Below are 12,080 nucleotides of genomic sequence, written 5' to 3'. Positions count from 1 at the left end.
ACTGAAGGAATGACAGAGTTGACAAGCCTGTGATACGAGCTGCCCCTGAGATGCAGTGAAAAGGAGCAGGATGTTGAATTTGAAGGGAACAATCTAAGCAGTTGCCTGCCTAGCCTGGCTAAGGAGCATCACACGAGGTCCTCTGGGGGGATATGGATTACATAGAAAAATTGCTTGGGCAAACAGCTAGCAGAAGGGAAAATGGGAGAAAGGCAGGGAAATCTGCTGTGAAACTCTTTTGTTAGCTACAGAATCTCATATATGAGGTAGGGAAACAAGGCAAGCTCTCAGTTTGCTCCTGATACGGACTGTTGGTCACGTCATTCCTACGTGTGTGACAGAACATGTAGAAATCCGTTCAGTCGAGCACCTGCCTGGGCTGTTTGATGACTGTGGCAGGCATGTCTGTCCCTGCTCCTCAAGATACTACAGTTTCTTCTCTGCACAGGTCTGCATGTCCTGCTCGGTTCAGCCTGGAGGGAGAGTACCTCCCTCTTTCAGCAGGTCCCAGACCAGTGTTGGCAAGCTGCGCACAATTCCCCGTTAGGCATAACATTTGCCAAGAGATTTGTGCTGACATTTATTCAAATACACATATTTGCTTAAAAGAATCCATCTCAAATACTACAGCTGCAGTAAATGCCTTCCTTCTAAAGCCACCCCAGAGAATTAAAGAGAGATGAGAAGGTTTACAAGTAAGTAGGCGATCCCAGCTCTCAGCCTATGCTGCAGCATGTATGTACCTACATGGCACCACACTGCAGCAGTCAGAAGAGCCACCCTTGCCAGGGGTGTGATCAAAGACCAGGGCTGCCAACATGCTGGAGCAGCCCCTCCTGCCCTGGCTGTACTTGCTGGAGCACTGTGCCCAAAAACCTCAGTCTCCAGGGTTGCTTTTCAGGCATCTTTCATTAGGCACACAAAGGCACCGTTAGAAGAAAAAGTCCTTTGTCCTCACAGAACTGGGGCAGTGCCGAGCTGGCAGCACAGCCAACAAACCAAGACACCTGAAGTGACCCAGGAGAAATAGTGTAGTTGGGCAGCAAGCCTATGGCTGCCTCTCAGAACTGCTAGCAGTTAACCTGCTGCAGGCAGCAGCCACCAGACTCAGTGTCTCTTTCAGCAAACACTCTGATGCTGAGTTCACCAAAGGAGCTTACACGCTCTTCAGGCTTAGCTGAGTCTCTCCAGTGGATCCCATGTGCTTTGCTGAGACCCTATTACTCCAGGACACAATGAAGTTTAGCAGTGGAGCAGTTTCGGCAGGCAATGCTCCTCACACTCCTCAGCCTCGTGCTCTCTCACAAACTCCACACTCAGAGCCATCTGCACTGGGGAGGGGAGGAGGAAGGCTCCGATTCTCATTCGTTCTGGCAGCTTTTATAGTCCCCTTTGATCCAATAACAAATCTGAGCAAACTTGGGAGCAGTCAGGCGAACAGCAACGTTATAGTCCTGCTGCTCCCCCCCAACTTCCAGCCACTGATGCCCAGAGAAGATGCCAATCACCTTCCTCTCCCACTTGTGCCGCACGGGATCCCACACCTTGCCATACACCCCAGAGCCGGAAGCTCCAGGCCAGGCATCGCAGTGCTGGTAGATGAGGTGTGCCGTCTCATCCTCCACCCCACAGAAGCGGTATAGCAGCTCTCCTGGCCGGTCACTGTCAAACCCTGAGAAATGAATCCTCTTCCCAGCCATCTCCTCCGCTGCCGGAGCCACCGTCAGCTCCATGTGAGGGCGCCGGTGTGGTCTGTGCAGCTCCAAGAGGGCGTAATCATAGTCCATGCTGACTGAGTTGAGGCTCCGGATCCAACCCTTGGGCACCTGCGTGCGTCGCACATGAGCCCAGCGCATCACCGGCCTCCCCGTGCCATTGGCTGGCGTCAGGAAGCCCACCTTGATCTTCTTGGCGCCCTTCACATAATCTTGGCCATCGTGGACACAGTGGGCAGCCGTGAGGACGTGCTGCTCGGACACCAGCACCCCTGTGCACCCCGTGGAGATCTTAACTGTGGTGGAGAAGGGGTAGTCCATCAGGAAGTGGTTCCCGCTGATGGAAAACCGCCCATCCGTGCCATAAATCTGTCGCTTGCGCCGCATGCGCCTCCTCAGCCACCTCCTCTCCTTGCTGCCCTCACCGGGGCTCAGCTCCACTGTGGTGAGGGTGCGGGTGCCGTTGGCGTACAGCGTCTCATAAAAGAGGTACTCCTGGAAGTCCTGGGGGAGCAGGGCGGCCTCCCGCCGGACACACGCCTGGTCACAGCGCGTCGCCAACTCCAACACAGGCCGTGCCGAGAACCGCGCTCTGCCCAGCTGCAGAGTGGACCGGGGAACGAGGGTGGGAAGCGAAGCCCCAGCTGCAGTGCTGGGAAGGAAGGAAAGCAGGAGGATGGCAACCGCCTGGCAGCGAGTCATCTTTCCAGACCTGCAAAGGCAAAGCAAGGAGACCATTAAGCCTGCCCGATTAGAGCCAACCACCTGCTGCGGCTCAGGGCTCGGGGGGATTATCGCACGCACGTGGCCCCTCACCAGCTGCTGGGTCGTGCATGCTTAAGCTGCTGCCTGGAGCTGTGTGACTAACTAGAGATGATAGAAATCTACCCCAGCCTTTGATCTCCTGCAGCTCTTTTGGATGGCAATGCCCGGCGGTGCTGCAGGAGTATTGCAGGAATACGACGAGTGGATGAGTTTCCTCTGTCACGCCAGAAGTCCTGCTGCTCGGATGTGGATCCCCTAGATTCCAACAGGGCATTTCCCATCCAGCAGCTGCAGCACCCGGTGACCCGCGGGGAGGATGAGGAGGTGTGACAGTACCTGCTGCCTGCAGAGGGAGACGACAGCTCTGTCCCACTGTTCCTACAGGGGAGAGGAAGGTGCACGAGCTCCAGGGCTGCACCTGAGTTGAAGTATTTGGTGTCACAGTGCAGCGAGGACAAGGCAGCCTGTGTTAACTCCAAAGTGGATTGCTGCACCCCATCTGAAACTCAATCTGCCGTCCCTTCTCCATGTGCCGGGGCCACCCTGTGCCTATAGGGCAGGTTCTACATCCCCAGCTCCCTGCACGGCTCAGCTCTCTGCTCTCATCCTGCCCTCAGCATACTGTGATGGACACATCAGCCAGGGTGCAGGACGAGCCCTGTGTCCCCCAATGCAGCCGGGGTCTGCGTGGACACGTGGCAGCACTCCGGGTTATGAAAGTCGCAGGGGAGTGGGGGTGGAGCCATGCAGGGAGGCTGAGAGCCACAAGCTCTGCTCTCCACACCCTGACCCCTCGTGCTACAGCTGGGCTTCATCCTGGACTTCCCCATCCGCTGCCCCTCCAGGGCTCATCCAGCAGTGCTGTGCTCCAGGGAAGCCCCACGGGTGCCCCTGGCATTAAGGAGCCAAGGTCCATCCCTTCAACCCCTAAAGAGCGTCTGCCCAGCTCCCCTGCACGTGATGGAGCACCACATCCCAATAGAAGGATCTCATCCAGCGAGGCAGTGGTTAAAGCAGTGGGAGCGGCACAGCCATTTCCCTGGGGCCTTCAGCTTGCTCCGACTCCAGGGCCTCATCTCCGCCTCCCCAGCGATCTGATGGCTGGATAAGGAGGCAGAAGGCTGCTTCATGCTGCCCTGGGGCTGGAGCTGCATTGCCCACGTGGGTGAGTGTGGGCACCGCGCCACGCTCATGGGACTGCACAGGGACAAGGGGTGCAGTGCTGTGGCAGCCCCCTCTCCTCCCCACAGAGCCCTGGGGCTGAGCCATGGGGCCCTCCCTGCTGGCCGAGCGCTGACCCCGCTCAGCTGCCAGGAAACGAGAAGACTCGAAACCCACGTAAGATCCATCTGCCCTAAATTAGTTTATTTGTTTCACAAAATAATCTGTCAGGGCTGATTGAGACCAGGCCGGAATCTGGGAAATAGTCTTCTCCCAGGGATGCGGCCCAGTTCCTGGCTGTGCCTCCCCCGCAGGCCCAGTGGGAACCCCAGGGGCTATTTCTGAGGTCTTTACAGCAGCACTGGGACATGATGACACACTGCCATGTGGCAGAGGGCCCAGCCCGCTGCTGTCCCACACCCCAGTACCAGGAGCATGGGGCTGGGTGCCCCACGGCGCTGCTCCCCATCAGCAGAGAGACACAAGGACGGACTATTCCCAGCCCCCAGCTCAGGCTGTGGGACGCAGGCATTGAAGTGAGACGCAGCTGGACCAACAGAGCCGAGCAGTTAAAAAAACAACACAACAAAACAGCCAAACCGTTTAGACTTCAATAAGTATAAAAAATCAACACTGAAACTCCAATTGAACCAAGGCATATAAGGTTGGACACTCATGTCTACACTGCAGACATCATCACGAGCAGCTGAGTGTGATGCTCACACCAAGCGAATGAGTCCAGCAGCACAGGGCTCAGCACGGGCATGGGACTGTATTGGGGCTGTGGGTGCTGAGCCCTGTGCTGCTGCGGGGCACCGGGCAGTACCAGGCTGAGGTGCTTCCAACCTCAGTCATGACTGTGCTGACACAAATACAGCAGTTACCATCACATGGAGTGTCTCGTGGGCAGGAGAAGCAGGATGTGACAGCAGCTTTCACACTGGGAGGGCCGTATCGGTGTCATTGCCCCTCGTCGGGGTGGGAATGCAGGGAGCAGCCCCCGGGCCACCAGCATTCCCCCAGCCCGGGGTCTCCTCTCCACCACTGCTGCTCGGCGAGGGGAAAGGGCAGCGCACGGCCGAGTCTGGGCTCAGAACCCACGGGATGGCTGTGCTGAGCAGTGTGTTGTCCCGTACCAGCACTGCAATACTGACAGTCCTCCGAGCACGGATGTTGATTACAACCACCGCCTCTCTCAGATTGCAGCAGCCCCAGGGCTGAGCTCCATCCCGGGGTGTTGTAGAGGGTTTTCAGTCGTGGAACCTCGAAGCTCTTTTGCATTTTTCCCTTCCACGCTGTTCCGAATGCCGTAACCAAAGTAGATCATAAAACCTGCAAAAGTTCCTGCAATGAGACACATGGCAGGAAACGGCCTCCCCAGGCCACCAACAGACAGAAGCTGGAGAAACGAGATACCCGCAAGCTTCGGGGCACCACAGTCCCCTCTGGGTCACATACCCACAGCCATCCAGATGGCAAAGCGCACCCAGGTGCCGGTACTCAGCTGCACCATCAGCAGGATGTTAACAAAGATGCTGCAGAGTGGAAGGAGTGGGAGGAAAGGTACCTGCGAGGGACAAGAGGTGCCACCTTAGCCATGCCCAAGGGACCTGGCTACTCTAGAGAATGCTCTGCCACTTGGGTGCTTCCTCTCCAGGGGCACTGCCTTAGAGCCGTGTCTGGGCTCTGGACATTACTGGATGGAGGAAGCCCAGCAGCCAGCCCAGCAGATCCTGCACCAGCCTTGGGTGCAGAGCTTTTGGAGGCTGCACTCACCTTGAAGTTCAACCGTGCATTGCTCTGTGGCTGCCTCCAAATGATGATGGTGGGGATGAGCAGAGCCACGAGGAGCAGCACCAGGACCAAGATCCAGGCCACGTTGGCCTCCTTCAGCGCCTTCACCTTGAGGGTCAGCACCACGCAGATGACCGTTACCAGCACAGCTGCAAGAGAAGAGTCAATCACCACGATGCACTGCATGTGACTGCACTGCATGTGGCTGCACACACCTCCCTGCCACCCCATGGGCTGCTGAGCTGAGCCGTCCCCTCCTCCTGGTCACATACAGGTCCTCCAACACCCACCCCAAGGCCTCGGGGAAGCACTTTGCCAGGAGGAACTCACCAGCCTGGCAAGCAGAGGGAAGCCTGCGCTCAGCTGGGCTCAAACCCAGTTCTGGCACTTCCCCAGACCCTACTGGGCTGCCCTGCTCTGCCTGCACAATGAAACCATTGATGCATCAATCAAAGCTCCATAGGTCTGCAGGGACCAACACGCCCCAGCCCCTGGCACAGCAACAAGCCAGTGATGTGGCAGGACATGCAGGAGCCGCTGCCTCCCACTCACTCACCCATGACTGAGACACAGACGTAGACGATGCACCCTGAGAGCGCCGTGGGAGTGTCTGCAGATGGATTGAAGAGCGCCGTAAGGGACAGCGTCTCCTTCTGTTTAGTGCCCGTGGCAGCGATGTTTGGGTTCATGACAACTCTCTCCTCCTCATTCCCATTCAGCTCCAGCATCTCCACGGCCTTTGGGGAGTTCAGCTGCCCAGGCTGGTACCTGCACACAGCAGACCTGCTCAGTGTTGCACGAACTGCAGCACAGTACGAGGAAGTTCCAACCCCAGGGATACAATAGCACTCATCGTTCCCCTCCTGCTCCTTCAGTCCCATGCTGGAAAGCAGCAGTCCCACAGATGGCACAGCTGCCCAGGGAGTGCTGGGGTCACCATCCCTGGAGGTGTTCCAGAACTATGGAAATATGGCACTGAAGGATGTGGTGATGGGCCTGATGGAGTGGGTTGGGGTTGGACCTGGGGATCTTAATGCTCTTTTCCAACCTCAATGATTCTATGGTGTGCCCGGAGGCCCCAAGCAGCCTTCATTTCATGGCCTGAGCCGTGGCCACAGGCCCCACGCTGTCTACAAGGTGCGTCTGCCCAAGGGACCACGGTGAAGGGACACTTTGCATAAAAGGTGGCACCCACCGGAGGATGAGCACACACACAGCGACCAGGGAGTAAGCCAGCAGTGTGCCGATCGACATCAGGTCCACCAGGTCTTTCAGGTCAAGCAGGAAGGCCAGCACCGCTGCAACGAGGATGGAAAGCATGAGCACAGCCCTGGGCTGCAGGGTGACTGAGTGCAAGATGGCCACCAGGAGCGTTACCCGCGAGCAGCCCTGAGGTGATGGTGGCTGAGAGAGGAGTCTTTGTGCGACTGTTGATTCTGGAGAGGAACTTGAAGAGCAGCCCATCCTCCGCCATGGCGTAGATCACACGCGGCATGGGAAACATGGAGCCCAGCAAGCTGCCATGGGGAGAAGCAGCTCAGGGCCGGCCAGAGGGCCAGCAGCCAGGGAGGACAGATGGAAGTCACACAGGACGAAGCCTGGGACAGGTATCCTCAGCCCTGTGCTGGGTGACACCACAAACAGGGTTCGGTCCTACCTGGTGGAGAGTGCGCAGAGCGAGCCGATGGCAACGGCATAGCGGGCGGGCTCCCAGCCCACTTCCTTGAAGGCCTCGGGCAGCGGGCTCTTCTTGTTTAGCATGAAGTAGGGCACCATCAGCGTGAGGGCCGCAGAGACCCCGAAATAGGCCACGAAGCAGATGAGGAGGGACACGATGATTCCAATGGGGATGGAGCGCTGCGGGTTCCTGGCTTCCTCCCCTGTGTAAAGGAAAGAAGCAGAGTCCGTCCCCATCTATACTTGTGGCTGTGTCCAGCCCCACACCCCAGCCTGCAGCTCCAGCTCCCAGTAAATCCAGCTCTCTGCATAAGCACTGGTGTGGTGATGCAGCAATGCACCCGCGGTGCCCTCTGCCCTGAGCTTTTGCTCCTCGCAGCACCGCGCTCCCCACCAGAGGCTCTGCAGCCAGCAGAGAAGGCTGCAGGGAGGCACAGAGGCCGTGCAGAACAGCCTGTACCAGCAACCTGCTGAGCAGAGTCCTGGGGGAAGGAGAGGAAATGAAGAGGGCTCCCTGCACGCCAGAGCAACTAAGTTCATGCAGAACCAACATTTTAAGAAAAAATCTAATATTGCTGGAAGCCAGGAAATAAGCAGAAGCAGCAGCAATTCCCAGCACTCGGCTCTGCAGCCGGAAGGCTCCCTGCAGCCCCGTTCTCAACACACCTCGCAGGGAGCCTTTGATATGGGCAGCTGAGGCCCTTTGTGCAGCCCAGCTGGGGACGGGCTGTTCCCACAGCAGCAGGGAGCACTGAGCCCCTCCCAGAGCAGCTCCAGCAGCTGCCCCGCTCTGGGCATTCTCTACCTGTGGTAGCGATGCAGTCAAAACCCACGAAGGCATAGAAACACGTGGCAGCTCCCATCAGGATCCCTTCCAGCTTAAAGGGGACAAACCCACCGGAGCCGAAGGCTTTTATTCTGGAATAAGGGAGGACAGCAATTGGGGCATTGACACACAACACAGTACCAGCCCTGTGCCACATACCGCTAGCCAGACTCCATCGAGGCACACTCGTCCTCACCTGTCCTCCTCTGTCTCGTGCGACTGCGTGAGGTTGATGTAATCCTCCACCGTGAGCTGCCAGTTCTTGATGTCTCCCTTGATGCAGCCAGCGATGAAGACGAAGGCCAACACCAGCAGGTTCACCGCCGTGAAGATTTTGTTCACCAGGGCGGACTCACTGACGCCGAAGGTCAGCAGTGCTGGGGACCGAGGGGTGAACAGGCTGCACCCACACTGCATCACCGCGGTGCCGCCGAGCCGCTCCGACACAACTCACCAGTGAGCAACGCGATCAGGATCAATGCAAAGAAATCCGGGCGCTCGGCCAGCACCCCCGGCAGGTGCAGTGCAGTCTTGTTCATGAAGAAGGTGGAGATTTGGTTGCTGATGATGTTGTCGAACGCCGCGCTCCAGGCTCGGGCCACACTGGCTGTGCCTGGTCAACAGCAAAGCTGCTTATCGGTCCGAGTCCTGCACGTGGCAGTGCAGAGACAAACCAGGGCAGGGCAGCACCATCCCCATCACACAGCCATATGGATCCCCAAAGCACCCAGCCTGCACACTACTCCCATGCCCCGCTACGGTGCCGCTCACTGGGACACATGCCGGCCCCACACTTCCCAGCCCCATTTGGCAGAGCCACGTACCTATCACATAGGACAGGATGAGGTTCCAGCCAGTGGTGAAAGCCCAGATCTCACCAACCGTGACGTAGCTGTAGAGGTAGGCAGAGCCGGTCTTGGGGACACGGGCTCCAAACTCCGCATAGCAGAGCCCGGCCAGTATCGATGACAGCGCGGCCACCAGGAAGCAGAGGACGATGGATGGACCGGCCGTATCCTTGGCCACTTCCCCGGTCAGCACGTACACGCCAGCACCCAGCGTGCTGCCCACCCCCAGGGCAATGAGGTCCAGCGTGGAGAGGCAGCGAGCAAAGCGTGTCTCCTCGGAGCTCAGATCCACCACGCGCCGGCGGATCAGCTTCTTCCCAAGGCTGCTCATTTTCCCCCCAAACATCTTGTCCTCTCGCTGCTCAGAAGCCCTGCAAGAGAAGTTGTTGTAGCAGCGTGAAACTCAGCGTCCCTCATGGAGCTGAAGCCACGCAGCAATGCCACTGCCACCCCCACGGGAGCAGCAGTCCCTTGGCTGACCCATCGGCATAGAGCCCCCATCACTGGGATGGAGACCAGCAGTGCAGGGCTGCACACCCACCTGCACAGCCCCTGCACCAGGAAAGCGAGCTGGAGGCAAACACAGCAAGTCCACGGCACGAAATGGGCTCCTTAAGCGAACGCTGTGTGGTCCCAGCCCTGAGGGTCTGGGCACATCCCAGAGCTTGCCCTGCTGTCTCTGAGCAACTCCCCACATCTGGCACACAGAGATCCCTCGGCCCAAACTTGACTGCTTGGCACAACCCTCCCAGTGAGGCGTGTGGGTGTGCGCAGAAGCAAATGGCAGGGAGACAAAGCGAGCTGGGCTGAGTCACACGGACTCATTTGGTCCTCCCAACATCAGCACTGCACCCTCGCTGGGGATGCCTGGCCAGACACGCAGTGAGCACAGCAACGAGGCTCCCAGCACGCATCCCCTGCATACAGACAGCCCGTGCCACAGGGCTGTGCATGGGGTCCATGTGTCACAGCCCACATCCCCGGCCCCACACTCAGCTATCCCCAGAAATGCTCTGGATTGTGAGCATCCCACGGAGCTGCCCACAGGGAATGGGCACAGAGGGAGAGATGTGGCTCTGGGCAGCCTGGTCTGGTGGCTGGCAGCCCGGCACACAGCAGGGGGGTTGAAAGTAGATCGTCGTGGTCCTTTTCAACCCAGGCCCAACCCTGTGATTCTACGATTCCATTCTATGCCCACCAGCACGCTGACAGAACCACAGGGGTTGGAGTGGACCTCAGAGGGTCGTGGAGTCCCAGCCCCTAACGCGGGTTCCTACAGCACGTTATACAGGCGGGTCCTGAATATACCCAGGTAAGGAGCCCCCCGCCCCCTGGGCAGCCCGTCCCGCCGCTCCGCTTCCCGCGCACTAACGGAGCTCCAGGCACCGTCGGTTCGGAACTTCCTCGTTCCATTTATTTCCTCGTTCCATTTCATTTCCTCGTTCCATTTCATTTATTTCCTCGTTCCATTTCATTTCCTCGTTCCATTTCATTTCCTCGTTCCATTTCCCCGCGCGGAACGGCACACAAAGCGCGGGAAGGCGCGAGGCAGGAAGCCCGGAGCGCGCGGAAGCAGCGCCGTTCGGACGGGCGCGCCGCAGCCCGCACCGCCACCGCCAGCAGCCCTTCCTCCTCCTCATCCTCCTCCTCATCCTCCCCGCCGCGTGGCTGACGGAAGCGGCACCGGTTGCGCTCGGAGACGCCCGGCCCGCCGCGACTCACCGGCACGGTTCGGTTCGGGTCCCGTCGCGCTCCGCCCCGGCTCCGCTGCCTACTCGGTTGCAGGGCAGCGCGGTTCCTCCCGCTGAGAGCGAAAGCGCCGAGCCGAGCAGCAGCCCTCCCGTCTGGCTGCGCCCCGCCCCAGCACCGCCCTCGTGCGGGGAACTGCCGGGCGCGCAGGTGAAGCCCACCCCTCCACCCCTCCACCCCTCCACCCCTCCACCCCTCCACCCCTCCACCCCTCCACCCCTCCACCCCTCCACCCCTCCACCCCTCCACCCCTCCACCCCTCCACCCCTCCACCCCTCCACCCCTCCACCCCTCCACCCCGGCCCCGTCCGGGGATGTCGGGCGCCCAACACCGCGGCCCGTCCGCCCTGCCGGCTGCAGTGCCCCCAGAATAGCAGATTTATTGAAGAAAACAACCAAAGAGGCAGAAGACGGGACCGGGATCCCTGCCATGCCCCGGCGCGCCTCGAGCCCGAAGGGGAAACGCGGGGCGGCGGCAGCGCGGTGCTACCCCACGGACGGCCACGCCGGGGGAACCTGCGGTCTCCCAGTGCCCACAGCGCGGAGGGGCAGAGCTCGGGGCTGCTCGGGGCTGCGGGGTACGCCGTGGGGCACAGCTCAGCCCGACGGCCACGTGCTGTGCGGGCTACGGGTCCCCGGCTGCGCGCACGCTGCTCCTCTGCCGACACAGCGGAGAAACGGACAGCAACAGGCGGTGCGAGAAAGAGCCATCTCCGGAGAACCGCTGGGAGCTACGCCGCTTTTTCCTTACAGCAGCAGCGAGGCACCCGGCAGTCCTCTTCTCCCCCTTCCCCCCCCCCATCCCTGAAAGCTCTCCTGATGCAATCGGGCACTGCTGTGTCGTTCGCTCAGCAGCAGCGCCAGGAGGCGGACAGCCCCCATGCAGGGCGCTGAGCTCCCTGGGGGGGGGGGTGGCGCAGCAGGGCAGGGTGCTGCGGGTCCCGACAGGCGCCCACCCGCCCCGCTTCGCCCCGGAGGTTGGGGAGACAAAAGGTTGCGCTGGGAAATACCGTGATCTGAACGCAATGGAACGGCGGGGCGGCATTTAGGATGTGACGCAGACGCGGATCTCGCTCTTCCCGCGCAGTTGAATGAATGAATGAACGATGCCCCCCAACCTCCCGCCCCCCCGCGCGGCTGCGCCCGTAAGAAAGGAAACGAACTCACGGTGCGGATACAAGCGCCCCGTGCAGCCTCACTGCCGGCACCCGCCGCGCTTCCTGCCTCCCCCCTCCGGGCTGCCACCGCCACGTGGCACGGCCGCGCTGAAGCCGCGCTCTCTGCGCTGTGTGAGCAGCGGCTCCGCGGGGGCTGCAGTGGGGCAGCGGCGGGGCATCCCCGGCACGGAACCAAGGGGAAATGCCCGGCCCTTGAACTGCCCGGAGTGTCAACACTGGGCTGACGCCACCGGGACGCACCCCTTCCCAGAAATCATTTTACGACAGCGGCCCTCCGGATGATGCTTTGGGGCACGGAGCAGGACGGGCCCACCCGCTCGCTTCCACACCTCCCATACGGCTCCCGTTCACCCTCTCGGTGTGCCCC

The 12,080-nt window shown here is 60.1% G+C and overlaps 2 protein-coding genes across 5 annotated transcripts; both read right to left on the bottom strand.

The window, feature by feature from the left end:
* Positions 1-570: 570 nt before the first annotated feature.
* Positions 571-3,167, bottom strand: LOC140251803 (serine protease 23-like). Its single transcript, XM_072335886.1, has 2 exons — positions 2,817-3,167; positions 571-2,427 (listed from the first exon to the last, which is right to left on the bottom strand). Exon 2 carries the CDS (start codon positions 2,415-2,417, stop codon positions 1,362-1,364), a length of 1,056 nt encoding a protein of 351 aa, XP_072191987.1. The 5' UTR covers positions 2,418-2,427; positions 2,817-3,167; the 3' UTR covers positions 571-1,361.
* Positions 3,168-4,230: 1,063 nt separating this feature from the next.
* Positions 4,231-11,862, bottom strand: SLC7A3 (solute carrier family 7 member 3). 4 transcript variants are annotated; one of them, XR_011903534.1, is made up of 13 exons: positions 11,703-11,862; positions 8,763-9,157; positions 8,393-8,551; positions 8,135-8,315; positions 7,918-8,030; positions 7,093-7,315; positions 6,813-6,952; positions 6,631-6,733; positions 5,992-6,203; positions 5,418-5,584; positions 5,100-5,208; positions 4,458-4,973; positions 4,231-4,393 (listed from the first exon to the last, which is right to left on the bottom strand). XR_011903534.1 is itself a non-coding variant. In XM_072336396.1 (12 exons), exons 2-12 carry the CDS (start codon positions 9,130-9,132, stop codon positions 4,837-4,839), a joined length of 1,914 nt encoding a protein of 637 aa, XP_072192497.1. In that variant the 5' UTR covers positions 9,133-9,157; positions 11,703-11,862; the 3' UTR covers positions 4,231-4,836. The 4 variants fall into 4 exon arrangements, 2 of the variants coding, with proteins under 2 accessions (XP_072192497.1, XP_072192496.1); XR_011903533.1 differs by lacking the exon at positions 11,703-11,862 and adding an exon at positions 10,509-10,657; XM_072336396.1 differs by having other exon boundaries at positions 4,231-4,973.
* Between the last annotated feature and the right edge of the window lie 218 nt (positions 11,863-12,080).

The sequence above is a fragment of the Excalfactoria chinensis genome, chromosome 4, assembly GCF_039878825.1.
Source record: "Excalfactoria chinensis isolate bCotChi1 chromosome 4, bCotChi1.hap2, whole genome shotgun sequence".
NCBI lineage: Eukaryota > Metazoa > Chordata > Aves > Galliformes > Phasianidae > Excalfactoria > Excalfactoria chinensis.
The sequence above is the reverse complement of the archived record's forward strand: the minus strand, read 5'-3'. Positions and strand labels throughout refer to the sequence as shown.

Excerpts from the sequence above, each read along its gene's own strand:
- LOC140251803 (XM_072335886.1), bottom strand. The coding sequence starts at position 2,417 with ATGACTCGCTGCCAGGCGGTTGCCATCCTCCTGCTTTCCTTCCTTCCC.
- SLC7A3 (XM_072336396.1), bottom strand. The coding sequence starts at position 9,132 with ATGTTTGGGGGGAAAATGAGCAGCCTTGGGAAGAAGCTGATCCGCCGG. Across the intron at positions 7,316-7,917 it reads TGACTGCATCGCTACCACAG|GGGAGGAAGCCAGGAACCCG; the intron begins GTAGAGAATGCC and ends TCCTTTACACAG. Across the intron at positions 6,204-6,630 it reads GTGTGTGTGCTCATCCTCCG|GTACCAGCCTGGGCAGCTGA; the intron begins GTGGGTGCCACC and ends TGCTGTGTGCAG.